This window comes from Schistocerca cancellata, chromosome 3, assembly GCF_023864275.1.
Source record: "Schistocerca cancellata isolate TAMUIC-IGC-003103 chromosome 3, iqSchCanc2.1, whole genome shotgun sequence".
In the NCBI taxonomy this organism is placed as follows: domain Eukaryota; kingdom Metazoa; phylum Arthropoda; class Insecta; order Orthoptera; family Acrididae; genus Schistocerca; species Schistocerca cancellata.
In genome coordinates this window covers 597,463,879-597,491,846 of record NC_064628.1, presented here as the reverse complement: position 1 = coordinate 597,491,846, position 27,968 = coordinate 597,463,879, and the positions used below count along the sequence as shown (strand labels likewise).

The 27,968-nt window shown below is 40.2% G+C and overlaps 1 protein-coding gene across 2 annotated transcripts in view; it reads right to left on the bottom strand.

Annotated features, from left to right (window-relative positions):
- The window catches only part of LOC126175486 (cyclic GMP-AMP synthase-like receptor), a 367,167-nt gene that overhangs the window by 49,218 nt on the left and 289,981 nt on the right, over positions 1-27,968 (bottom strand). The window contains exons 11-12 of one of the 2 annotated variants that reach the window (XM_049922303.1): positions 14,185-14,310; positions 7,685-7,810 (exon numbers count right to left, since the gene is read on the bottom strand). In XM_049922303.1, the coding sequence (XP_049778260.1) occupies positions 7,685-7,810; positions 14,185-14,310 (252 nt within the window). The remainder of the gene's footprint in view (positions 1-7,684; positions 7,811-14,184; positions 14,311-27,968) is intronic. The other variant, XM_049922304.1, reaches the window with a different exon arrangement.

Below are 27,968 nucleotides of genomic sequence, written 5' to 3'. Positions count from 1 at the left end.
CCAAAAATAGGCAAAGAATTAAATTTTGTTACAGAGCTGAAAGGAAATGTATTGCATAGTACAGGTGTGTGAATATTTCTTCACCCTGAAGCTGCCTCATTACCTTAGTGGCTCTCATAAGGAGAATTCATGTTTGCTTCTACGTACTGCAAAGGGTTTTCCATTAATGGGAGGACTGAAATAAGGTGGACGAAGAATAATGTTAAGTTCTTCTTGATAGAGAAGACATGTCCCTGGTTTGTAGTACTAACAAAATGGAAGACAACCCTGATTCTACTATGCCTACTGTTGTGTTAAAAAGGGCTGATTCCTGGACCACCTGGAGGAGATAGAGATATAGTGCCATCTGAAGTCATCTGGAATTCATCTGCTAAATGAGCATGCGCTAGTGAAAACCAACCAGTTTTGTGAGCTCTTTGAATGCCTCCTGTTTCTGTTAAGGAGATGTCATGACCCAGGAGGGAACTAATATAAAAATGTTGGCTTGCCTTAAATATGACAATCGCCTTAGGGACTAAGCAAAAATGCAATATGTTATGTCATTCTTTGCAAGCAGCACACCAAAATTAGAGCTACACCATATGTTATATGAGAAATTGACATCAGCATCAGGCATTAATATTTTTTTATTAATTATACCTGATCAAAGTAACCTTGTCATATTCATCTTCACTATCTTGCTATGATGTTAACATATCTTAAAAAAAATTGTTTTAAAGTAAATACTTAATGAATCACTATGATACTAGCGACTACACTAGATTTTAAATTTTGCTGATTTACAATTGTATGTAACTCTATTTAGCAAGTTGATCTTTAAAAAATGTTTTAATTTTTTATTTCAAATGTGATGTAACAATTTTCTAGAGGACAGTTGTGTGAACCAGTTAATGATCTTTTGCATAAGATTTGATTGATTGCTTCACCACTAAGAAATCAATAAACACATTGTAAACTGACGTTTCTTGATGTATTTTAAAGGTGATAAGCAAATATTCTTGCTGATTTTATTTAATAAAATGGGTTTTAATTATTATAAACTATTGCATCAGAAAGAAACTGGGATAGTTAGTTTTGTAACACAGAAGGCATTACTTACACTACACAGCGCAAACTGAGGCTGCTGTACTTCTTGTAAACAACAACCTCAGTTTCCTTCTACCTACATACCATTAAAGTCATTTGGTGACATGTTCTGCTGGGTGTTTGTTTGACTGTAACTGACTTAACTGGTACCTTGACTAAAATGGATCATTTCTATTGGATAACATGGTGTTATACTTATTGTTTATATAAATCAATTCTGATTCTGTAGCACAGAAGATGGTTATTTGTAGCTGAAATTTGGACATGCAAAATAATAATAAAAAACCAATGGGATTGCGACTGATTGGTGTATTCCTATCCTTACTCATTTCTACACCCATCAATGATGCATCATCCAAGATAATTTGCTGTATCCTCCCATCAGAAAATCATCAATCCAGTCACAAATTTCATTTGCTTCCCCATATGACTTTACGTTTGATGATAAGCACAGATACTGTACTGGGACAAATACTTTTAAGAAACTGAGGTTTACTGCACCTATGTAGCTGCCTTGATACACGCCTTCAGTACATCATGTCAGCAAAGTGCAAGTTGGGTTTCATATGATCAATGTTTTTGATATCCTTGTTGACTGACATGGAGGAAGTCATTCCATCTGAGATATGTTGTCACGTTTGAGTTCAGAAGAAATTCTAAGATTCTACAACAAATCGAAGTCAGTGATACTGGATAGTAGGTTTGTGGATCACTTCTACTACCCTTCTTGTAGACAAGTATGACCTGAGCTTTCTTCCAGCTGCTGGACATGGTTTTTTTGTTCCACAGATCCAGAATAGATTATAATTGAAAGAGGAGCTAACTAAGCCACAAATTCAGTATAGAATCTGATAAGGATTCAATCGGGCCCTGGAGTTTGCTTGATTTTAATGATTTTAGTTGTTTCTCAATGTCAATGACACTAATACCTATTTGACTCATCTTTTATGTGGTATAAGAATTAAATCAGAGCAATATTTTGGAGTTTTCCTTTGTAAAGGAAATTTGAAAACAGAGTTTAACATTTCTGCTTTTGCTTTGCTATCTTCAATTTCAGTTCCTGTCTCACCCACAAGTGACTGGATGCCAACTTTCATGCCAATAACAACCTTTAAATATGGTCAAAGTTCCTTTGGGGTTTGTGCAAGATAATTTGACAGTATTCTGCTACAGTAGTCATTGAAGGCTTCATACACTGTTCTCTTGACAGCAAAATGTGTTTCACTCAGTATCTCTCTATGTATAATCCTGTGCTTTATTTTACACCTATTATGCAGTAGTTTTTGTTTCTTTAGAAGTTTCTTTACAGTGAATGCATGTAATGGAAGCTTCCTCCTGTCATGAAGTGTTATACTGGGTACATTCTATTGAGCTCAACGATCCTTTTAAACTTGAGTCATAGTTCCTCTACATGCTTCTGTCCCATGACAAAAGTTTCCTAATTGAGAAATTTCTACAGACTTTTTTAATCACACCCAGCACTAACAAACCTGTAATTTCTCCAACTTACACACTAGAAAACTGTAATTTTCACTAAAGTGAAAGGACTGGATGGTGAATGGTGGGGTCAAAGTGGCCCCAGTACAAGCACTGTTGACAACAAACAACATCCTTATTAGCTCTGGCACATATTGGTTCATAGCTCAGTGAGACAATCACATCTCTCTCATAATAACTCCCCTTTTGTGCTCTCCCTGTTCATTTTAAATACTTCAACTTTGTAAGAAATGCAGTCCTGTCAGCATCCTGCGCCCTCTTATGGCCCATACTTCATGTGCAACAATGTCCCTTTCACTAACTTCTTAGGTGCTTGAATTATCTATGTTGATGGGTACTATTTTATTTCCATCCCTCTCCTATATACACAAAGTACTTTGACACACTAAACAACACGCTGCATTGAAAACTTCATTATCTCCTAGTCGTTTCACTACACATGAAACACTAACTGGTAAGTATGTCTCCATATGAGCCATTGTAACTTTCCAGTGCCACTAGACACACAATCATGCTAACTAAGACTTCATGTCATTGTTCGCTATTCAACTGAACTGCCCTGTACAACAGATGGTCATTATGAAAAATCAACACTGACATCAGTCTCCCTCGGCCATAACGTGTTCCCATTAAGTTCTATTATGCACTGTTGTTGTTGTTGTGGTCTTCAGTCCTGAGACTGGTTTGATGCAGCTCTCCATGCTACTCTATCCTGTGCAAGCTTCTTCATCTCCCAGTACCTACTGCAACCTACATCTTTCTGAATCTGCTTAGTGTATTCATCTCTTGGTCTCCCCCTACGATTTTTACCCTCCACGCTGCCCTCAAACACTAAATTGGTGATCTCTTGATGCCTCAGAACATGTCCTACCAACCGATCCCTTCTTCTGGTCAAGTTGTGCCACAAACTTCTCTTCTCCCCAATCCTATTCAATACTTCCTCATTAGTTATGTGATCTACCCATCTAATCTTCAGCATTCTTCTGTAGCACCACATTTCGAAAGCTTCTTTTCTCTTCTTGTCCAAACTATTTACCGTCCATGTTTCACTTCCATACATGGCTACACTCCATACAAATACTTTCAGAAATGACTTCCTGACACTTAAATCTATACTCGATGTTAACAAATTTCTCTTCTTCAGAAACGCTTTCCTAATCTAATACCCTCAACATCACCCGACTTAATTCGACTACATTCCATTATCCTTGTTTTGCTTTTGTTGATGTTCATCTTATATCCTCCCTTCAAGACACTATCCATTCCGTTCAACTGCTCTTCCAAGTCCTTTGCTGTCTCTGACAGAATTACAATGTCATCGGCGAACCTCAACGTTTTTATTTCTTCTCCATGGATTTTAATACCTACTCCGAATTTTTCTTTTGTTTCCTTTACTGCTTGCTCAATATATAGATTGAATAGCATCGGGGAGAGGCTACAACCCTGTCTTACTCCCTTCCCAACCACTGCTTCTCTTTCATGCCCCTCGACTCTTATAACTGCCATCTAGTTTCTATACAAATTGTAAATAGCCTTTCGCTCCCTGTATTTTACCCCTGCCACCTTTAGAATTTGAAAGAGAGTATTCCAGTCAACATTGTCAAAAGCTTTCTCTAGGAACGTAGGTTTGCCTTTCCTTAATCTTTCTTCTAAGATAAGTCGTAAGGTCAGTATTGCCTCACATGTTCCAGTATTTCTACGGAATCCAAACTGATCTTCCCCGAGGTCGGCTTCTACTAGTTTTTCCATTCGTCTGTAAAGAATTCGTGTTAGTATTTTGCAGCTGTGGCTTATTAAACTGATTGTTCGGTAATTTTCACATCTGTCCACACCTGCTTTCTTTGGGATTGGAATTATTATATTCTTCTTGAAGTCTGAGGGTATTTCGCCTGTTTCATACATCTTGCTCACCAGATGGTAGAGTTTTGTCAGGACTGGCTCTCCCAAGGCCGTCAGTAGTTCCAATGGAATGTTGTCTACTCCGGGGGCCTTGTTTCGACTCAGGTCTTTCAGTGCTCTGTCAAACTCTCACGCAGTATTATATCTCCCATTTCATCTTCATCTACATCCTCTTCCATTTCCATAATATTGTCCTCAAGTGCATTGCCCTTGTATAGACCCTCTATATACTCCATCCACCTTTCTGCTTTCCCTTCTTTGCTTAGAACTGGGTTTCCATCTGAGCTCTTGATGTTCATACAAGTGGTTCTCTTATCTCCAAAGGTCTCTTTAATTTTCCTGTAGGCAGTATCTATCTTACCCCTAGTGAGATAAGCCTCCACATCCTTACATTTGTCCTCTAGCCATGCCTGCCTAGCCATTTTGCACTTCCTGTCGATCTCATTTTTGAGACGTTTGTATTCCTTTTTGCCTGCTTCACTTAATGCATTTTTATATTTTCTCCTTTCATCAATTAAATTCAATATTTCTTCTGTTACCCAAGGATTTCTACTAGCCCTCTTCTTTTTACCTACTTGATCCTCTGCTGCCTTCACTACTTCATCCCTCAAAGCTACCCATTCTTCTTCTACTGTATTTCTTTCCCCCATTCCTGTCAATCGTTCCCTTATGCTCTCCCTGAAACTCTCTACAACCTCTGGTTCTTTCAGTTTATCCAGGTCCCATCTCCTTAAATTCCCACCTTTTTGCAGTTTCTTCAGTTTTAATCTAGAGTTGATAACCAATAGATTGTGGTCAGAGTCCACATCTGTCCCTGGAAATGTCTTACAATTTAAAACCTGGTTCCTAAATCTCTGTCTTACCATTATATAATCTATCTGATACCTTTTAGTATCTCCAGGGTTCTTCCATGTATACAACCTTCTATCATGATTCTTAAACCAAGTGTTAGCTATGATTAAGTTGTGCTCTGTGCAAAATTCTACCAGGCGGCTTCCTCTTTCATTTCTTAGCCCCAATCCATATTCACCTACTACGTTTCCTTCTCTCCCTTTTCCTACACTCGAATTCCAGTCACCCATGACTATTAAATTTTCATCTCCCTTCACTGTCTGAATAATTTCTTTTATTTCATCATACATTTCTTCAATTTCTTCATCATCTGCAGAGCTAGTTGGCATATAAACTTGTACTACTGTAGTAGGTGTGGGCTTCGTATCTATCTTGGCCACATTAATGCGTTCACTATGCTGTTTGTAGTAGCTTACCCGCAGTTCTATTTTCCTATTCATTATTAAACCTACTCCTGCATTACCCCTATTTGACTTTGTGTTTATAACCCTGTAGTCACCTGACCAGAAGCCTTGTTCCTCCTGCCACCGAACTTCACTAATTCCCACTATATCTAACTTTAACCTATCCATTTCCCTTTTTAAATTTTCTAACCTACCTGCCCGATTAAGGGATCTGACATTCCACGCTCCGATCCGTAGAACGCCAGTTTTCTTTCTCCTGATAACGACATCCTCTTGAGTTGTCCCCGCCCGGAGATCCGAATGGGGGACTATTCTATCTCCGGAATATTTTACCCAAGAGGACGCCACCATCATTAATCATACATATTATGCATTATTGAGGGTCAATTATGGCATGTTGATGCAAAATGTGTAGCCTCAGATCATGATGTAGCCCTTGCTTTCATTAGACATCACTTCCACACAATATTTAAAGTAGGCTGTCCCTCAATTAAAAATTCACCACTACTGAGCTTAATGGTTGTATATCACTATCCCCTATTGCAAGCTACTTGTAATGTGATGAGTTGCAATGCCTCCTGCCCACTAACTCTCCTGGGGCCACTGACACATGGAACCCTATGCAAAACAAAATATTATATTCTCCTCAATTCAATTTTACTGGGACCTCTTGTTGGTGGTTGTGGTTAGCTATTACATTTAATGGGTCCTTTTCTCCCTCCTCATCCATTACTCATATTCCCAGATACATATCACCCCTACTGCTACCTCCACTGCTTCACTTGTAGTCCATACTATTCACCTTATTCTTGCATGGCTTATAGTGTTACCCCTGAACATTCAATCACAATAAAAATACTTTAGATTATATGCAAAAACATAAACGTTTGACCCATCACCACTAGATATATCAATGTTTATGTGCTCCAATGCTGGTCTCCCTGCAGCACAAAGATCTTTAGGTGCCCCAGTGTGCACCCTTCTCAACATTTCTGGTGCCAAATGCCTAAAAAATGCATCTAATGCTTCCTGCTTGGCTTCTTAGAAAATCACTTTATTCAACTCTTTCTTCTATGATAATTCATGTGTATGAACAATCAGTTTGTTAATTCTGTCTGTGAAATCCTCAATCTTATCATTACACCTCCTAGACACCACACCCAACTGTGCACAAAAAAATCCGTGCCTATTTTGTTTCCCGTACCTTTGGTCCAGCATTGTCTAAGCTCCTTGAACATATTTTCCTGATGCAATGCTTCTGTACAACACATAAATGATATTGCTTCACCTACCAAACATAAAATAGCAATCTGCAATAATTGACTATCTGATGAACCCCCTATGTCAGCTGATGACCTGAGAACTTCTAAGAATGCTAAGACATCCTCAGACACTCAACCAGTAAAGCAAGAAACCAGGTTCACAATAGCTGGAGCCATTCCTAAACTTTGTAATTTTTTACCTTTCTCTGGCGAACTGTTACATAAAGTTACCTCATACACCCTCAACTGAGCCACCTGATTTACTAACAATTCTGTAGCTTGTTCGCCGGTGATACTCAATGTATTATATTATTCCTCTGCCTCCTCAGTATTCATTTTACAATAATAATTATCACAATGTGAAAAATAAACATTCAACACTACCACACTAGAATTCACCTACTTCCTTTATCTACAATCATGAGCCACCTGGACACTCTGCACTGTCTGGCTGTGTGTCCCAAATTATTACAAGTGAAACAAATTACCACCACTGACTCATATGGTAAACGGGACAGAATACCCAAGAAAAGTGCATTATGTACAAAGACCAGGCACTAGCTATACATCCCTCACATTCCATTCAAATTGAAATAAACCTGCTAGTTTTTCTGGTTTTACAAAAGTAACTTCTGCATAAACATAACACTTATATCACCACATGAAACAATATGTCCCACTCACCTCAAATTCTGGTACTGCATGCTGTGGCTTGGATGACGGACTACGGGGGTGACATATGCTCCACTGTAGACTTCAGTGACATCAGCATCACTGACATGACCCTGATAAGCTGCCCGAGTAGTAACACTGTTGACAACAAACAACATCTTAATTAGCTTCGGCAGATATTGCTTAACATTTCAGTGAGCTGCCGCACTGCTTCTCTTGGTGATTATGGTGGCCTCTCTGGGTGGCCTACTCTGGTCCATGTGCATCCACTGCTCTGCTCAGGATTTGGCCCACTGCTCCTGGGCAGGCATCAGATGGCAGCTGTCACTGTGGCACTTTATTATTTTATTTACACTGAGTCCTCCTCAGAAATCACTGCTGGCAGAAGCAGGTGATGGGGGTAGGGTGGTAGCTCTCGGGTGCTTAAGTCCCACCAGGAACTTACTGCTGAATGTGGTGGGGGCAGCCTGGGCTCCAACCCACGGTTGGTGCTGATGATGCTGTGTTGTCTCAGGGCTAGGTGCGGCCCTGGCATCGTGGTAGTGCTGCAGAACTCGGCAGCAATACGGAGAACATGACTGGATAATGAGTCAATGACAAATCTCCCTTGTCTCAAAATACAACACTATTCATACCTTTCTGTGGCACAAATGTTTCTCTTAACCTTTAGGCTAGTCATGTCATTCATAACAGAGATCATCCCTGGTGTAGCGATTCACCTCGATTGTTGCAGCAGCTATTGCTGTAATATACTGTGGTTTGTTGTGAGTGGCACCACTTGCTATGCATCTCATTTACCTGTCTGTTTATCCTACTCAGTTACCTGTCTTTTTATACTGTCCTATGTGTCACGACATGGACAGCTCCCAACCTATGACAACTAATGCAATCCTTCTTGTGGCTAACGTACTGATTCAGCTAAAACTTAAACCATGGCATTACAGAAGATTTTAGTTGCATCAGGAGGTGAGTCTGGTGTTCAACAGAATGTGCTAATTGCAGTTTTATGCACACTCCTTATACTGAGCCTTGCCCAAAAAATCCATTTTGTTGTTGTTGTTGTGGTCTTCAGTCCTGAGACTGGTTTGATGCAGCTCTCCATGCTACTCTATCCTGTGCAAGCTTCTTCATCTCCCAGTATCTACTGCAACCTACATCCTTCTGAATCTGCTTAGTGTATTCATCTCTTGGTCTCCCTCTACGATTTTTACCCTCCACACTGCCCTCCAATGCTAAATTTGTGATCCCTTGATGCCTCAAAACATGTCCTACCAACCGATCCCTTCTTCTAGTCAAGTTGTGCCACAAACTTCTCTTCTCCCCAATCCTATTCAATACTTCCTCATTAGTTATGTGATCTACCCATCTAATCTTCAGCATTCTTCTGTAGAACCACATTTCGAAAGCTTCTATACTCTTCTTGTCCAAACTAGTTATCGTCCATGTTTCACTTCCATACATGGCTACACTCCATACAAATACTTTCAGAAACGACTTCCTGACACTTAAATCTACACTCGATGTTAACAAATTCCTCTTCTTGAGAAACGCTTTCCTTGCCATTGCCAGTCTACATTTTATATCCTCTCTACTTCGACCATCATCGTTTATTTTACTCCCTAAATAGCAAAACTCCTTTACTACATTAAGTGTCTCATTTCCTAATCTAATTCCCTCAGCATCACCCGACTTAATTTGACTACATTCCATTATCCTTGTTTTGCTTTTGTTGATGTTCATCTTATATCCTCCTTTCAAGACACTGTCCATTCTGTTCAACTGCTCTTCCAAGTCCTTTGCTGTCTCTGACAGAATCACAATGTCATCGGCGAACCTCAAAGTTTTTGTGGGAACCTCGCTAGTTCACGACAGTCAGTTTTAGCCCTGACGAAGACCATGGAGGTAGTGGTCGAAAGCTCGGAGAGTGGGAACCTCGCTAGTTCACGACAGTCAGTTTTAGCCCTGATGAAGACCATGGAGGTAGTGGTCGAAAGCTCGGAGATTTATCCTGATTTGACGCGGCATGTACACCGAGAAATTTTTACTCATGAAATACGTCGCGAAAGACTTCGTAGCCACATTCGTAGCCTCAAAGTTTTTACTTCTTCTCCATGAATTTTAATACCTACTCCGAATTTTTCTTTTGTTTCCTTTACTGCTTGCTCAATATACAGATTGAATAACATTGGGGAGAGGCTACAACCCTGTCTTACTCCTTTCCCAACCACTGCTTCCCTTTCATGCCCCTCGACTCTTATAACTGCTATCTGGTTTCTGTACAAACTGTAAATAGCCTTTCACTCCTTGTATTTTACCCCTGCCACCTTCAGAATTTGAAAGAGAGTATTCCAGTTAACATTGTCAAAAGCTTTCTCTAAGTCTACAAATGCTAGAAACGTAGGTTTGCCTTTTCTTAATCTTTCTTCTAAGATAAGTCGTAAGGTCAGTATTGCCTCACGTGTTCCAACATTTCTACGGAATCCAAACTGATCGTCCCCGAGGTCGGCTTCTACCAGTTTTTCCATTCGTCTGTAAAGAATTCGCGTTAGTATTTTGCAGCTGTGACTTATTAAACTGATAGTTCGGTAATTTTCACATCTGTCAACACCTGCTTTCTTTGGGATTGGAATTATTATATTCTTCTTGAAGTCTGAGGGTATTTCGCCTGTTTCATACATCTTGCTCACCAGATGGTAGAGTTTTGTCATGACTGACTCTCCCGAGGCCATCAGTAGTTCAAATGGAATGTTGTCTACTCCCGGGGCCTTGTTTCGACTCAGGTCTTTCAGTGCTCTGTCAAACTCATCATGCAGTATCTTATCTCCCATTTTGTCTTCATCTACATTCTCTTCCATTTCCATAATATTGTCCTCAAGTACATCGCCCTTGTATAAACCCTCTATATACTCCTTCCACCTTTCTGCCTTCCCTTCCATTTTACGGCTTCAATATCTATTTCAATAGACTTGCGTTTCACGTGTACTGCAACAAATACACCACCTCCATTTCCCATTAGCCTATCTTTTCCATATACTGTTAAATTTTCCCAAAAAATATCACTGCTATCAAATTAAAGTTTTCACCAGTTTTTCTCAATCTAGTATTATTATCACTTTACAGCAGTGGTATGAAACTCTGGAATTTTATTGTAAATGATAGTAGAATGTGAACACCTGACCTTTTCCAAGATGCTTGTTCCATGGCAACATGCCATAACAACCTGCACTTTGTCAAAATTGCTTATGTTAGTGAATTTGTAGCCTATATCATGAAAATAATGATTTCCCATTTGTCTCTGACCTGCTTATATACTTTTGTCATTGTGTCATGTGCACACTGTGCCACTAGATGGCATTCCGTACCATACTGAGCAGTTTGTCTATAAGGTTTTCCTACCATATCAGCAAATTATTCTAACATTCTTTTACAAGCCAGTGTAGTCAAAAAAGTTACTATTATTTAGTAAATTTCTGTACTCCATGTTAAATGAGCTGCCATAACTGTTAAACACTTACCTTAATTGCTTCCTATGTTCATGCAAATCCCTTGAAAATATAATTACATCTCTAAGATACACCAGATAGTCATATGGTTTTCATCCTTTCAGTACCCCATCCAATAACCATTGGAATGTTTCTGGCACACTTTTCAACCAAAAGGCATCCTTCTACATTGGTAGTGTCCCCTTGGTCTTGAAAATCCAGTCTTTGGTCTATCCTCTGGATCAACTTCTACTTGGCAGTACCCACTTTGCAAGTCCATTGTAGAGAAGTACTGGCATTGTCCAAAATTATCTTTTGTTTCTGTGATATTCAAAATCATGTAACCATTTGTTGTGGTTTTGTTATTTACATGTCGATAATTGCAATAGAACCAATACTTCTACCTTGGGTACAGTTACAATTTTCCCACAACCTCCCTTCCCCCTCCCAGAGGCTGCCACTTTCCTCTATTATCCTATCAGACAAATTTTGATTTATAAATTCCTCCAAGACTGGTTGCAATGATCAAGGTATTCTGTAAGATCTCCAATATACTGATGCTTCATTCGCTGTCAGAATTCTGTGCTGAGTTATTGGTGTCACAGGAAACAAACTTGTAGAAAAAACCGATCTCAGAATTCCCATAATAACACCTGCATTTGTGCTCTCTCTGTTCATTTTAAATACTTCAACATTGCATGAAATGCAGTCACGTCAGCATCCTGTGCCCTCTTATGGCTCACACTTCATGTGCAGCAATCTTCTTCATCCAGAATTTCTAAGATGGCCAACAATGTTCCTTTCACTAACTTGTTAGGTGCTAGAATTATCTGTGTTGATGGGTGCTATGTTACTTCAATCTGTCTCTTATAAGCGTACAATACTTTGACTTATTACCTCCTTTTGGTTCCACTGTACATAAAACATTAACTGGTAAGTTTGCTTACATATGAGCCATTGCAACTTTCCTGTGCCACTATACACACAGTCTTGCTAAGACTTAATGTCATTCTTTGCAGTTCAACTAAACTGCCCTGTACAATAGATGGTCTTTATGACAAATCAACACTGACAACAGTCTCCCTCAGCTGTAATGTTTTCCCATTGAGTTCTGTTATGCATTGTTAAGAGTTAATTATGGCATGTTGTTGCAGATCATGATGTAGCCCTTGCTTTCATGAGACACCACTCCCACACTCTGTTTAAATTTGGCTGTCCCTCAATTAAAAATTCACTATCACTGAGCCTGAGGGTAGTATATCACTATTCCCTATTTCAAGCAACTTGTAATGTAATGGGTTGCAATGCCTCCTTCCAACTAACTCTCTTGTGACCACTGACACATGGAATCCTGTGTGCAACAAAATCTTATATTATTCTCAATTCAATTTTATGGGGAACTCTTGTCAGTGGCTGGGGTTCCCTCTTAAGTTTAGTGGGTCCTTTCCTCCCTCCTCATCCATGACTCATATCACCCCTGCTACTACCTCCACTGTAGTCCATACTATTCACCTTATTCCTCCAGGGCTGAAAATATTGCCTCTACACATACCACGTACAAACACAATTAAAATACTTTGCATTAGAAGCAAATACATCCCATTGACCCCTTACCCCCTACATACGTCAATGTGTTCGTACTCCAATGCTAGTCTCCCTGCAGCTTCAAGATTTTTAGGTGCCCCTGAGCGCACCCTTCTCAACATTTCCAGTGCCAATGCTTGCTGCTTGGCTTCTTGCAAAATTACTTTATTCACCTCTTTGTTCTGCAATAATTCATGTGTATATACAATCAACTTGTTAATTCTATCTGTGAAATCCTCAATCTTTTCATTACACCACACCTAAATGTTCACAAGAAAATCTGTGCACTATTCTGTTTCCTGTACCTTTTTTTATTGTTTTTTATATTTTTTTTAGTTATGTCATGTTCCGTAGATCATTTTCCCAATAATTTTATTGATATGATGTGGAACAAGTCAGATTACAATATATATACACACATAAAGAGTGCTAATATTAATATTACTGAACTTTTTAGTTCTACAAATGCAACTACATTTAGAACTTTTTTTGTCCAGTTTTGAAACATAAACTCATCCATCGAATAGAAGGAGTTGCCCAAAGGAATGATTTTAAGCTAGATTTAAAACTTGATCTGCTACCTGCTAGACACTTTATGTTGTTGGGCAAATGATCAAATATTTTTGTTTCTGAATAATATACCCCTTTTTGAGCAAATGGCAGCTTCAATAATGGATAGGATAGGTCATTTTCGCTCCAGTCATTGTTTAAGCTCCTTGAACATACTCTCCTGAAACAATGCTTTTGAACAACACACAAATGATTTTGGCTCACCCACAAAACATAACCTAGCAAGCTGCAATAACTGGCTATCTGACAAACCCCCTATGTCAGCTGATGACCTGAGAGCTTCTAAGAATGCTAAGACATCCTTAGACACTCTACCAGAAAAGCAAGGAACCTGGTTCACAAAAGCTGGAGCCACTCCTAAACTTTGCCATGTTTTACCTTTCTCTGGCAAACTGTTACATAAAGTTACCTCATCCACCCTCAAATGAGCCATGTGATGTACTAACAATTCTGTAGATCGATCACTGGTGATACCTTATGTCTTCAATTTTTCCTTTGCCTCTTCACTATTCATTTTACAATAATAATTATCACAACATGAAAAATAAAAATTCAATAGTACCACTACTAGAATTCATCTATTTCCTTTGTCTGCAATCATGAGCCACCTGGACACTTAACACTACCTGGCTGTGTGTCCCAAATGATTACAAGTGAAACAAATTACCACCACTGATATGGCAAAATGGGTAGAATGCCCAAGGGAACTGCATGATGTACAAAGACCAGGCACTAGCTATACATCCCTCACATTCCATTAAAATTGAGATAAACCTACTAGTTCCTCTGGTTTTACAAAAGTAACTTCTGCATAATCAGAACCCCTATATGTCAACTCCATTACTGTTACCACATGAAAAAGTAAGTCTGACTCACCCCAAATGCTGGTACGGCATGCTGTGGCTTGGATGGCGGACTATGGGGGTGACATATCCTCTGCTGTAGGCTTCAGTGACATCAGCGTTGCTGACACGACCCTGATAAGTGGCCCGAGTCGTAACACTGTTGACAACAAACAACATCTTAATTAGCTTCGGCAGATATTGCTTCTCTTGGTGATGACAGTGGCCTCTCTGGGAGGCCCACTCTGGTCCATGCATGTTCACCATGGGGCACATGGAGACTGCACTGCTTGAGATTTGACCCACTGCTCCTGGGCAGGCGTAAGATGGCAGCTGTCACTGTGGCACTTTATTATTTTATTTTTATTTACACTGAGTCCTCCTCGGATCTCACTGCTGGCAAAAGCAAGTGATATGGGCAGGGTGGTAGCTCTCAGGTGCTAAGTCCCACTAGGAACTTACTGCTGAATGTGGTGGGGGCAGCCTGGGCTCCAACCCACAGCAGGTGTCGATGATGCTGTGTTGTCCCAGGGCTAGGAGTGGCCCTGGCATCATGGTAGTGTTGCAGAACTCAGCAACGATACAGAGAAGATGACCTTATGATGAGCCAATGACAAATCTCCATTGCCTCAGAATACAGTACTATTCATACCGCTCTGTAGCATATTTGTTTCTCTAAAACTCATGGCTAGCCATCTTGTATATAATAGAGACCAGCCCTGGTGTAGTGAATTGTCTTGGTCACTGCAGTGGCTATTGTTGGGCTATACTGTTTTCTGATGTGAGTGGCTGCCTTTGCTACACATCTCACTTATCTCTCTGTTTATGCTGTCCTACATCTCATCACATGGATGGCTTCCAGCCTGTGGCTGCTAATGCAATCCTTCTAGTGGGTAATGTACTGATTCATATTACTTTTCAGATATTGCTTACACCATGGCATTACAAAAGTTTTCTGTTGCATCAGGTGTCGAGTCTGGTGTTTGACAGAGGGAGCTAACTACAGTTTTATGCTCACTCCTGACACCAAGTGTTGCCCAAAAAATTCCTTTTCAATATCTACTTCGGTGGATTTGCACTTATTTTGTATTGTAACAAATACACCACCTCTATTTCCCATTAACCTATCTTTTGAATATACGCTTAAATTTTCCCTAAAAATGTCACTGCTATAAAATTAAAGTTTTAATCAAATTTCTTGCTCTAGTATTATGTATGCATCACTGCTTTTCAGCAGTGGTATAAAGGTCTGGCATTTTATTGTGAATGGTAGTAGAAAGTGAACACTTGACCATTTCCAAGATGCTTGTTCCTACGCATCAGGCCATAACAATCTGCATTTCGTAAAAACTGCTTATGTTAGCTATTTTACCCATTTGCACCTGTATCATGAATATAATGATTTTCCATTTGTCTTTGACCTGATTATATACTTTCCTCACTATGTCACGTGCATACAGTGTCACCAGGCGGGCTTCAGTGTCATGATGGGGAGTCATCATAATGCTTTGGATCATCAGTGTGTCTGTAAGGTATTCCTACCACATCAGTATAAGATTCTAATATTCTGCTACAAGGCAGCATCGTTAAGAAAATTACTATTTTTAGTGACATGGCGAATTGTGCATGGTGGATTACCACACTGAGCATAAAAGTTTATTGTAAATTAATTTTAATAACAGACAGAAGCACAGTGGCAAATATGCTGTCTATAACAGTACAGCACTTTCTCAGATGACTCATCCAGTGTATGAGGGCTGTTCAATAAAGAATGATCATAATTTTTTTTGACAGCTTACCTTTACTCATCCTCATAATTTTGATAGTCCTTCTCAAAGTAGTCTCCCATAAATGTAATGCACTTGTCCCACATTTCTACCAGTCTTCAAATACACGCTGAAAACCATTTTTTGAGAGGTCCTTCAAAATCACCTCCACGGTCTTCACCACTGTTTCTGATGATTGATAATGCCTCGCACAAAGGTGTTCCTTCATGTTAAGGAATAGAAAAAAGTCACATAGCGCTAAATCCAGACTATAGGGAGGTTGAGGGATGCACTTCACATTGATTTTTGTGAGATATTCAACAACAACATTGGCAATATGAGGCGAACGCATTATCGTGGAGCAGTATCCAGCCTGCTTCGTGGAAATGTGGTCTTTTGCACCTGATGTGGACTTACAATGTTTTCAGGAAATCCCTGTAGTATTCTCTAGTTACTGATGTGAGTGCAGGCACAACATGCTGATAAACCATTCCATTAATATCAAAGAATGAGATGACCATAACTTCCCAGTGGAAGCAACCACTCTTGCTTTTTTGGTGGTTGGTGATGAAGGAGATTTCCACACTTCCTCTAACATCACCATGCAGACCTGCATGTGAATGTCCTTTTGTTGGGGACTCAACAGTCTTGGAACCCATCGTGTACGAACATGTGTCATGTGTAATTTTTCTGTCACCAGCATGTGGGTGACACCCAATAAAATGTTCAGTATTTCAGAAAGTGACCTTAAGGTAATTTGTTGATCCTCTCTCACAATGACAGCAGCAGTGTTGATTTTTCTTCCAGAAGAGCAGTAACTGCAGCAATGGGTCAACTTTCCACACGTCACACTTACCATGGACTTGACAGACATATGTCTAACAAATGGGACTGACTGTCACAAAGTAATTGGAACTCAGAGTTCTTCTGCTGTTAGCAAGCCGAGAAGAGTCAACAAAATAAGTACACAGTTCTCTCAGGACACTAACATTGTGCATTCTGTTTGGTTTTCATTGGAGCCACAGAGATTGACACAACGCTTTGGTATTAAGCACAGTACCATAAAGTAAATACACTTGAAACGAAGCCCACCTGATTCACAACACAACTGTGGGATTGGACCAGAGCACCTAACAGATTATACCAGAGTGCCTAACAGAGACTGAAGCAATCTTTGATGAAATTCTTCAGTTGAGATTTATACACCATTCTGACAGTCTGTGGGCATCTTTCCTGCACCTGGTCCATAAGAAAGATGGCTCATGTGCTCCTGCAGTGATGCAATGGATTGAATCCTAGAACTGTTCTACATAGTTATCTCACACCTAATAGCCAAGATTTCACAAGTGTTTTTGGCAGATGCAGATATTTTCACTGTTCTGGATTGCTGAAAGGCTTATAATCAAATTCTGGTAGCACCTAGTCATGTATCAAAGCAAGCAATTAATACACCTTTCTGTCTCTTTGAATTCTTCTTCATGCTGTTTGGACTACATATCGCTGCTCAAACTTCACAAAGTTTCATTGACAAAGTTGTATGGGTACTGACATTTACTGTAATATATATAGATAATATCCTGGTATTCTTGCCTAGCACTCAGTTACATGACAGGCCCATTCGTGAAGAATGACATGGAACATAAGAAGTGTGATCAAAAAGTAAGAGCAACTTTTATTTTTCTTAAAGAATCTTTATTTATTATCAACATCAACTTTGTTCTCTTCATAATAATACCCCTCAGATATAATGCATCTGTGCCACCACTTTATCCAATATTGGAGGCACTTCTGAAAGTCACTTTATTTTAGGGTGTTCAGCTCTTGCAGCTGATTATGTTTTTATATCATCAATGGTGGCAAAACAGTATCCGTTATAGTTCTCTTCACCCTCAGAAATAGAAATGTGTTGCAATGGGCCATGGCTGCAGAATAGGGTGGCTGAGACAACATAATATTTCTGTTTTTTGCCAAAAAGTCATGAACAAGCATTGAGGTATGAGCAGAAGCATTATCATGATGAAATTTCCACGAGTGATTTTGCCACAATTCTGGTCATTTTCTGTAAATTGCTTGACACAAACAATGCATAACTTCCAGGTAGTATTCCATATTGACTGAACAACCGTAAGGCAGGAACTCATGATGCACTATCGAGGAAAACAGTGAGAATAAACTTCACATATGACTGAACTTGTCGGATACATTTTTTGTTTTGACTGTTCAGGCAGTTTGCTTTGGGAAGACTGGGCACTGGTTTAAACATTATACCCATACACCCCAGTTTTGTCATCTGTTATAACCTGGTTTATAAGTTCTGGATCACTGTCAACTTCATGCAACAAGTCCTGAGTGATGAAGTTTTTGGTCAAAATTCAACAAACTTTCCTGCTACAAGTTTCATGCCCAAAGCATCTGAAAAAATTACTTAGCATGAGCCAAAGGATATGCCAACATCATCAGCAACCTCTCTAATGGTAATTTGGTGATTTTCCAGTACCATTTTCTTTATTTCATCCACATTGTTGTCAGACATTGGTGTGCTAGGGCATCCAGGGTGGTACTCGTCTTTAACGTCTTCTTGACCCTCTTTGTAATGTTTATACTACTTGTAAACCCTTGTCTTACTCATAGTAGATATTCTAAAAGCCACAGTCAACATTTCAAATGTGTTGCTGCAATTTATTCCATGTTCAAGCAAAATGTAATGCTATTTCTTTGATGCATCTTTTAGAAAGTTTTCAAAACAGCTGAATGTGCAGATGCACATCTGTAACTTGTCTAACAAGATGAAAAATTTTTGAAAATCAGATGTATAAAGACTATGAAATTAAAAAAATCCCTTTACTTTTTGATCACACCTCTTATAGCCATGGCATTAAGTCAAACAAAGATAAATGTGTCACAGGCAGGAGTGAAGTAACCTTCCTCACCCATAAGGTCTCAGCTCATGGTATCTACCTGCTATAGGAGAAGTTAGCTGTTTTACATGACCTTCAAAAGCCAAAAGATTACAAACCATGGACACATTTTCTGCGCATGGTGAATTTTTACTGTCATAACCTTCTGGCAACAGCTTCCATTCAAGCACCGCCAACACATGCACTTTTGAATCACAACAGGGGCAAACAAATCCTCAAGTGCACTCCAGAAACTGAGGAAGCTTTCTGTTATCTACAGGTGAGCCTCACAGAAGCAGTGCTGCTCACCCACCGTGTACAATATAAATATTGGTCATCATGGTACATGCCAGTGATAGTGCAATTGGTGTCACTCTGCAGGAAAAAGACAACAATAATTGACAGCTATTTAAGTTTTCTTTTTCAAAAAAATTGTGGCTGTGGCAAAGGAAATGGAATGCTTATGACAGAGAGCTGCTTGCACTATATGAGGAGATGAGGCACTTTCACCCTCAAATCACCCTCATCAATGATGATCTGTACAGACCACAAGCCAGTTGTGTCAATCTTTCATGTAAGTGATGAGTGTTCCCCTTGACAGTCAGGCACATTGAATTTATTGATCAGTTTACCATGGACATGTGTCACATTAAAGATGCAAGGCCGGTCGCTGTGGTCGAGTGGTTCTAGGTGCTTCAGTCTGGAACCGCGCTGCTGCTATGGTCACAGGTTCAAATCCTGCCTCGGGCATGCGTGTGTGTGATGTCCTTAGATTTGTTAGGTTTAAGTAGTTCTAAGTCTAGGGACTGATGACTTCAGTCCCATAGTGCTTACAAGGGAACCTCCCCATCACACCCCCCTCAGATTTAGTTGTAAGTTGGCACAGTGGATAGACCTTGAAAAACTGAACACAGATCAATCGAGAAAACAGGAAGAAATTGTGTGGATCTATGAAAAAATAAGCAAAATATACAAACTGAGTAGTCCATGTGCAAGATAGGCAACATCAAGGACAGTCTAAGCTCAGGAGTGCCGTGGTCCCGTGGTTAGCGTAAGCAGTTGTGGAACAAGAGGTCCTTGGTTCAAATCTTCCCTTGAGTGAAAAGTTTAATTTTTTATTTTCAGACAATTATCAAAGTTCAGGCACTCACACATAATCAACTTCACTCTCAAAAATTCCAGGACATGTTCAGATTTGCTTGCACATATGCAGGATTTGACGGTCTACACACGGAAAAAATTTGAAAACTTAAAAAACATATGTTTTGACAGAGCACAGGGAAAACTGTGCAACTGTGAAACTGTTGCATTCATTTGTTGCAGTTTATGTGACAAACTCTTATGTTTTCATCACTTTTTTGGGAGTGATTATCACATCCACAAGAAAACCTAAATCGAGCAAGGTAGAAGAACCTTTTTACCCATTCGCAAAGTGTACAAGTTAGGTGGGTCAACAACATATTCCTGTCATGTGATACACATGCCGTCATCAGTGTCGTATAGAATATATCAGACATGTTTTCCTGTGGAGGAATCGGTTGATGTATGACCTTGCGATCAAATGTTTTCGGTTCCCATTGGAGAGGAACATCCTTTCATCTACTAATCGCACAGTTTTGCGGTGTGGTCGCAAAACACAGACACTGAACTTATTACAGTGAACAGAGATGTCAATGAATGAACAGACAGATCATAACTTTGCGAAAATAAAGAAAGTAAACTTTTCACTTGAGGGAAGACTTGAACCAAGGACCTCTCATTCCGTAGCTGCTCATGCTAACCACGGGACTACAGCGCTCCTGAGCTCAGACTCTCCTTGATGTTGCCTATCTTCCACATAGACTGCTCAGTTTGTATATTTTGCTTATTTTTTTCATAGTTCCACACAACTTCTTCCTGTTTTCTTGATTGATCTGTGTTCAGTTTTCCAAGGCTTATCCACTGTGCCAACTTATAACTAAATCTGAGGGGGGAGCGATGGGGAGGTTCCCTTGTTAGAGCCATCTGAACAATTTTGAAAGATGCAGAAAACATTGTAACTGACTACTTTTCTCGCATTTGCAGTTCATGTTTAGAACTACAATGATGTCATTTGGTCCAAGCGTCAGATCAACAACTGCAACTTTTATTAAACCTTCCACAGTGCTTCCACAGGACTGAGGTTGAAGCAAGTCTTGGTGCCAGGTGGAAATTCTAAAATATGGTGTTATTTCTCACAATGGAATCCAAAGCCATACATGAAAAGTGGCATTCAACGGTGTCCACAACCTGATACAGCCAGGAAGGGATGACACATTCATGCGAGTATCAGGTCTTTCTTTGTGTCTTCAAGAAGGTTTAGTCACATGAAAATTGACACTTTGGGCCCTCTGCTGTCTCCAGAAGGTTGCAATTATCTTTTTACTCTTTTTACAGTAGCTGGCAAAAGCACAAGATGGTCAGAATATATACTAGCTATAGACACATCCGCCAAGACAACTGCAATTCAATGAATTGTGTAAACTGTGCAGTTTACAATGCCACCACATTACAAGTCCTGCTGACCTCGGAATAGTTGAACTGTGGCACTGAACTTTAAAGGACGGAAGCACTTCCTCTGTTCCTTTTAGGAGTATGGACAGCTTATAAATCTCACATTGCTCCATTGTTGGCTGAAATGGTTTATGAGAAGCCACTCTGGATTCTGGCTGACTATGCCACATCTGTACCATTGCCAGACCACACAGGACTACCACTACTTGTACAGAAAATTTGGGAACATGTCACAAAGATCCAACGGCCACCTACTTTGTCATGGTGAACATCTGACTTCCATACACAAAGCATAAGTGGACTGCTCCCATGTCATGATATGCACTGATGCTATGCAACACCCTGACAAACACAGCTATGCAACATCCTGACGCACCCATGTAGATCTCAACAACTGGGTCAATGCAGAGCTGTTCACCGTCAGCCACACTTTTTTCCACGTCTACGACCAGACCAATGCCACAACCAACAGTCTGCACAAGAGCTGGTGACAATATAGGTTCAAGTATTACTATATCCTGGGTGTTCCACACATTATGAGGGAAAAGGGGGGGGGGGGGAGACTGTTGGGAGTAAAAGATCAAGTTTCATAGACATTCCCTAAAAGTGTTGGTTATTCATTGTCTGATTTATTGTTTGCATGTACTGTAGGTATATTGCTTTTCATTCCTCAATAAAAGTGATAATCATTATACAAGAAATTAGCCCTGGTATTTATTTGTGCCTAGTAATTTCACCTTCAAGGTTATTAAAAAACAAATGTCTTGAAGAAGCTTCTGACTGTCAATCAACAAAAAGGTTCATTTCACAAAAATCTTAAAAAACAGATAAAGAAAGAAAATGCAAATAATTATCTGCCAATGGCCAAACATAATGTCTTTTTCTGTACATTGTGTTATAGCCGTGAGCAACTGGTGAGTGGTGCATGCCAGAGAATGGAGACACAAAGCCGCCAGGCGGGGAAGCCACTGGAGGTATCGCTAAACAACTAACAGACAGGACAGACGAACAAGTAGGGGACAACAGACACTACGACTGACCAGGACACAACACGAGGCAAGCAAGCAAGAAGTGAGCTGATAAACACAGCGAGACAACAACAACAATGCAGGAACACTCTAAACAATGATAGTACGTATCTCAATACATGGAGCCGAATGCAGTACAGCCAAGATGCACACATGAACTATGGCGAGTACCAGACTGCTGGGGTAGTGACGTGTGGCTCCCTAAATACATGTCTGTGGGAAACACAACTGGCCGTGGACTTAATGTGGTATGGAGAGTGGCGCACTCACACAACGAGGCACGCGGCGCAGGCATGCGCCAGAGCACAGAGACCCCTAGTGGGTATCCAGGTCCATACCCTCTGGTGCACATTCAACTTCCATGCCTTCCAACACCAGACATTGTAGACTATAAGGCTATTCAGTATGTAACATGGTTTGTTCCACACTCCTGGAGGCTCTCCACCATGATAGGGCTTAGAGAACAAGTTGTGTCACTGAATGAAAAAATGTGTGTGACCCTAGCAAATCCAATTTTATATTGGTATGCCTCTTTAAGAGAAACTTATTAAAAACTAACAAAAGAATATGCTTCTGGTATTTTTATGGATCTGTCAAAAGCTTTAGACATTATTGACCATAACATTATCATTCCTGAATTAGTCAAAAAAAGTGCAGAGAGGTGTCTCAAACCCACAGAAAATGTATTACCTATAAGACTGTCAGGATACAGTAATAACCCATAATGAGATCAAAGACACTGTCTTTAGAACAACACAGCTATTGAATAAATTGTTGATTAAGGGTGGTATGACACAGTGGTCTGTTCTAAGATGTCCACCACTCCTTCTTTCTATTTGTGATGAACATTACTACACTGATGAAAAAATAACTGCTGATAATACCAGCATTTTGTTTACGGCTGGAGATAGAATGACCATGTAATCAGCAGTGGACATCAATGTATTTGATTACCAGATAGTTTCAATAAAATAATAATTAATAAAGAGTCATGTATGACACAAATTTACAATTTTCCCTGCTTCTCCAACAGAACATTACAGTACTGAGTTTTGTCAACAAATTATTGGAGTGATTTACTGAAGCTTAGGCTTTATGAATATATGTACAAAGGAACTTCTTCAGACGTATCTGGAGTGTGAAAGTTCCTGAAACAAAGTTTTCAAAAGCTGTCTATGCTCTATGTGTGTCAAGTATTGGTACAAGCAAATTAATGCTGATTATAGCATACAGTGCACACTTCAATTTATAATTAAAGCCTCAATTAATCTGGGGAAGCCAGCTGGAGTGGCCGAGCTGTTCTAGGCACTAAAGTCTGGAATTGTGCGGCCACTACTGTCGCAGGTTTGAATCCTGCCTCGGGCATGGATGTGTGTGATGTCCTTAGGTTAGTTAGGTTTAAGTAGTTCTAAGTTCTAGGGGACTGATGACCTCAGAAGTCCCTTAGGGCTCAGAGCCATTTGAACCATCTGAATCTGGGGAAGCTCAGCCACCAGGAAAAAGCTCTCTAGGATACAAAAAAGTCTGTTAGTTCCAATTATAACTTGAAGAAATTATAATCATATAACTTCATGGAATGAAACACAATGAAAGTGCATAGCATTTCCATGTATCAGCCTGTTCTGTTTGCGAATGACTGTCTTTTAAAAAACGCTGGGGAATAGTGATAAAATAAACATATTGATTGCTACATCACAAAAAACACCTGTTCAATGCAAATGACACAAAAATACTGCATCATTAAAGAACTTGCCACACAACAGTTAACCTATCTACTCCTACTAATGTGACTGCCACAGGCTGTGTCAAGTGCTGTGCTATTATAACCTGAGCTGATTACCTGCACTGGGACCCTTCCACACAGGATCACTTCCTGCAAGCTTAATTACATGGGCTGTTCTCCTGGTACTGTGCTCAATATTTTGAACATAGCTTGTGAACTATCAACACTGTACAGTCCATACAACCACTCTCTCCAGTTCAACTGTGCTCTTGGTGTAAGCTATCAGAATTGTAATGTTACTAAACAGCCTCTGGGTAACAGTAATAAATCTTTAGAAAAAGTTATATGAAGTTCTAAGGAGGCTGCTGTGAAGTACTGCATTAGCAGCTGCAGGCAGTTAGCCACAGTATGGTGACAAGTGGGTCAGAATAACATACAAATAAGGCAACTCAGAGATGAGGATAGCTGCGCTCAGTGGAAAACTGCATCACATGGCATTAATGACTCCAGAGAAAGTTTCTTGTTGTGGGTGATATGGTTAGGTGCTGGGTTTTCGTGAAACAAATGCATGTCAGAGGCATATAAATATATCTGAATTTTAAGGAAGTGGGCAATTCTTACTGCCAGAGTCTAGCAGTACCACCAAAATGTCACAGCTACGGTGGACAGTGAGACAACTGGGCATTGCCAGTAGCAGCCATGGGTTTGAAGCTGGATTGCACCGGCCACCATCAGCACCAAGTTCTTCACAGGATTTGATGCCACAGCACCGCTGACCTGTTGACCCAGCTTTCTGCTGCCAGTGCTGAGTTCTTAGTGGAACTTGGTACCTCATTGCCAACCACCATCCAATTGCTGCCAGAGTGCAGCAAGTTGAATCCCGTGTACAGCCATTTCCATGCACTGCCATGGTGATGCTGGAGGAGTCAAGGGGACCTACTGCCAATATAGCAGGGCACCAGCTCAGCATCCATGGTGGAAGCCACTGTGCATACATCAGTGACAGACAGGGACAATAGAGGGAGGCATGTTTCCCTACCTCAGCTGCGATGCATCATGTATTAGAGATAAAGTCATTCTTTACTGTCAACACTGTTTCCACTGGGCCCTCCAGCCCATCATGATACTGCACACTGTGGGTCTATATGCATACGTTATCATGAAGTGTGAATGCTAAGGCTTCCAGGAAATCCCACATGATTAAATGTACTGCATGGCTAATTATTAGCAGACTGCATGCTGTCACAGTGGGATTCTGAATGTGGCTGCACCTAAATTATACAGGGTGTTACAAAAAGATATGGCCAAACTTTCAGGAAACATTCCTCACACACAAAGAAAGAAAATATGTTATGTGACTTGTGTCCGGAAATGCTTACTTTCCATGTTACAGCTCATTTTATTACTTATCTTCAAATCACATTAATCATGGAATGGAAACACACAGCAACAGAACGTACCAGCATGACTTCAAACACTTTGTTACAGGAAATGTTCAAAATGTCCTCCGTTAGCGAGGATACATGCATCCAACCTCCGTCGCATGAAATCCCTGATGCACTGATGCAGCCCTGGAGAATGGCGTATTGTATCACAGCTGTCCACAATACGAGCACGAAGAGTCTCTACATTTGGTACCGGGGTTGCGTAGACAAGAACTTTCAAATGCCCCTATAAATGAAAGTCAAGAGGGTTGACATCAGGAGAGTGTGGAGGCCATGGAATTGGTCCGCCTCTACCAATCCATCAGTCACCGAATCTGTTGTTGAGAAGCGTACGAACACTTCAACTGAAATGTGCAGGAGCTCCATCGTGTATGAACCACATGTTGTGTCGTACTTGTAAAGGCACATGTTCTAGCAGCACAGGTAGAGTATCCTGTATGAAATCATGATAACGTGCTCCATTGAGCGTAGGTGGACGAAACTAAAATGAGCTCTAACATGGAAATTAAGCGTTTCCGGACACATGTCCATATAACATCTTTTCTTTATTTGTGTGTAAGGGATGTTTCCTGAAAGTCTGGCCGTACCTTTTTGTAACACCCTGTATATTCACTAAGGAACACAAAAAACACAGAAAGCAAACAAAAAGTCCAATAAAGTCTTCACCCACCATATTAATTATGTTATTAAAGTTTAGATATGTTGTTTATAATAAATTTTTCACTATATTATACTGTGTGAACCCAATAACTGTGGTAAATTAATCAACATTAGCATGTCCTTGCGAAAGTGAAACACTGTATGTGTAGGAACTCTTTGCTTGCACTACTTTACAAAAAAATCATTTATTAATTGTGAACATTAGCCTCAGTATGGCCACAAACTGAGGGAACGTGTTTTGATTGAAATAAAACTGAATTTGCATCTGACTGCGGAACTGTTAAAGTCATTGGAGAAAGAAGGGAAAAGGGAGTGGACTGAATTGTGTAATCAAATATACATACAGGAAAATGGCCAAAGGACTATACAGAAAGTATCTTAATACCTATAGAAAAGAAAAAGAAGAGCAAACAGTGTGAGGAACATAGAACAGTGAGCCTGATATCGCATGCAGCCAAAGTCTTGCTGAGGACGCTCAACAGGAGGCTATATGGAAAGCTGAATTGCATAACAGGAGATGAACAATTTGGTTTCAGGTGAGGAATGGGAACTAGAGATGCCATTGGCCTACTGAGAGTGATAGGGGAAAGGTACATGGAGAAGAAAAGGAAGGTGTATGTTGTGTTCATTGGTCTTGAGAAGGCTTTTGACTGTGTCAGATGGGACAAACATGGAGTTGACTGGAGGGGGTGGGAGAGTGGAGTGTATAACATTTGCAGATGACATGGTTGTGATGGCAGAGAGTGCAACAGAGATGAACAAATGTTAGATGATCTAAACACAAAATTAGAAGAATATGGAATGATGATTAACAAGAAGAAAATGAAAAGCATGGTAACTGGAGGAAAGGGGAGAAAATAGGAAGTTTCATATCAGCGCACACTCCGCTACAGAGTGAAAATCTCATTCTGGAAACATCCCCCAGGCTGTGGCTAAGCAAAGTCTCCGCAATATCCTTTCTTTCAGAAGTGCTAGTTCTGCAGGATTTGCAGGAGAGCTTCTGTAAAGTTTGGAAGGTAGGAGACAAGGTACTGGCAGAAGTAAAGCTGTGAAGATGGGGCGTGAGTCGTGCTTGGGAAGCTCAATTGGTAGAGCACTTGCCCGCGAAAGGCAAAGGTCCCAAATTTGAGTCTCGGTCCGGCACACAGTTTTAATCTGCCAGGAAGTTTCTTATTCTTTGACTGTTCATAGGCTGACATTATTTATTGAATTAGTATAGAGCTCAAAGCAATGGGGTACAACCAAACTCCTGTGCAGATGAGCCATCTAACAGGTCATGCACTCAGCTGCAGACAATGTAGCAGTTAGGGCTTGTCTGGAATTGGATTATTATTCTCAATCTATTTCATAATATATTTTGGGACTGGATGTCCCAGTAACTGTTTAGCCTTTTAAACAGTCAGTGCAGGGGCTCAGTGTTATGTTCAGTGTAACAGCAGCAGCAGTTGCAGTTTAATCATTACTGTTGTGCATGACTGTACTCTGATAGAGGCTACAGTATAGATGGTGCTCCAGTGTGTATGCCACTTTCATGTCACTATGTTCTGTATGCAGTATATGCTTCAAGTCCAAATCACTGCATGTTTACGAGAGATTTCCGAACTGCTCTGTTGTGTGTTCATGTTGTCACCAGTCTATGCTGCAGTTGTAGCAGGCCACTATTGACCACAGTGTTGCCTCCCACTGTTGCTGTATCTGTGCTGTGCCATGGCATTCATATACCACATTGCTGTCTGAGTGTCAATGTTTCTTTGCTGTGCTGCTGCC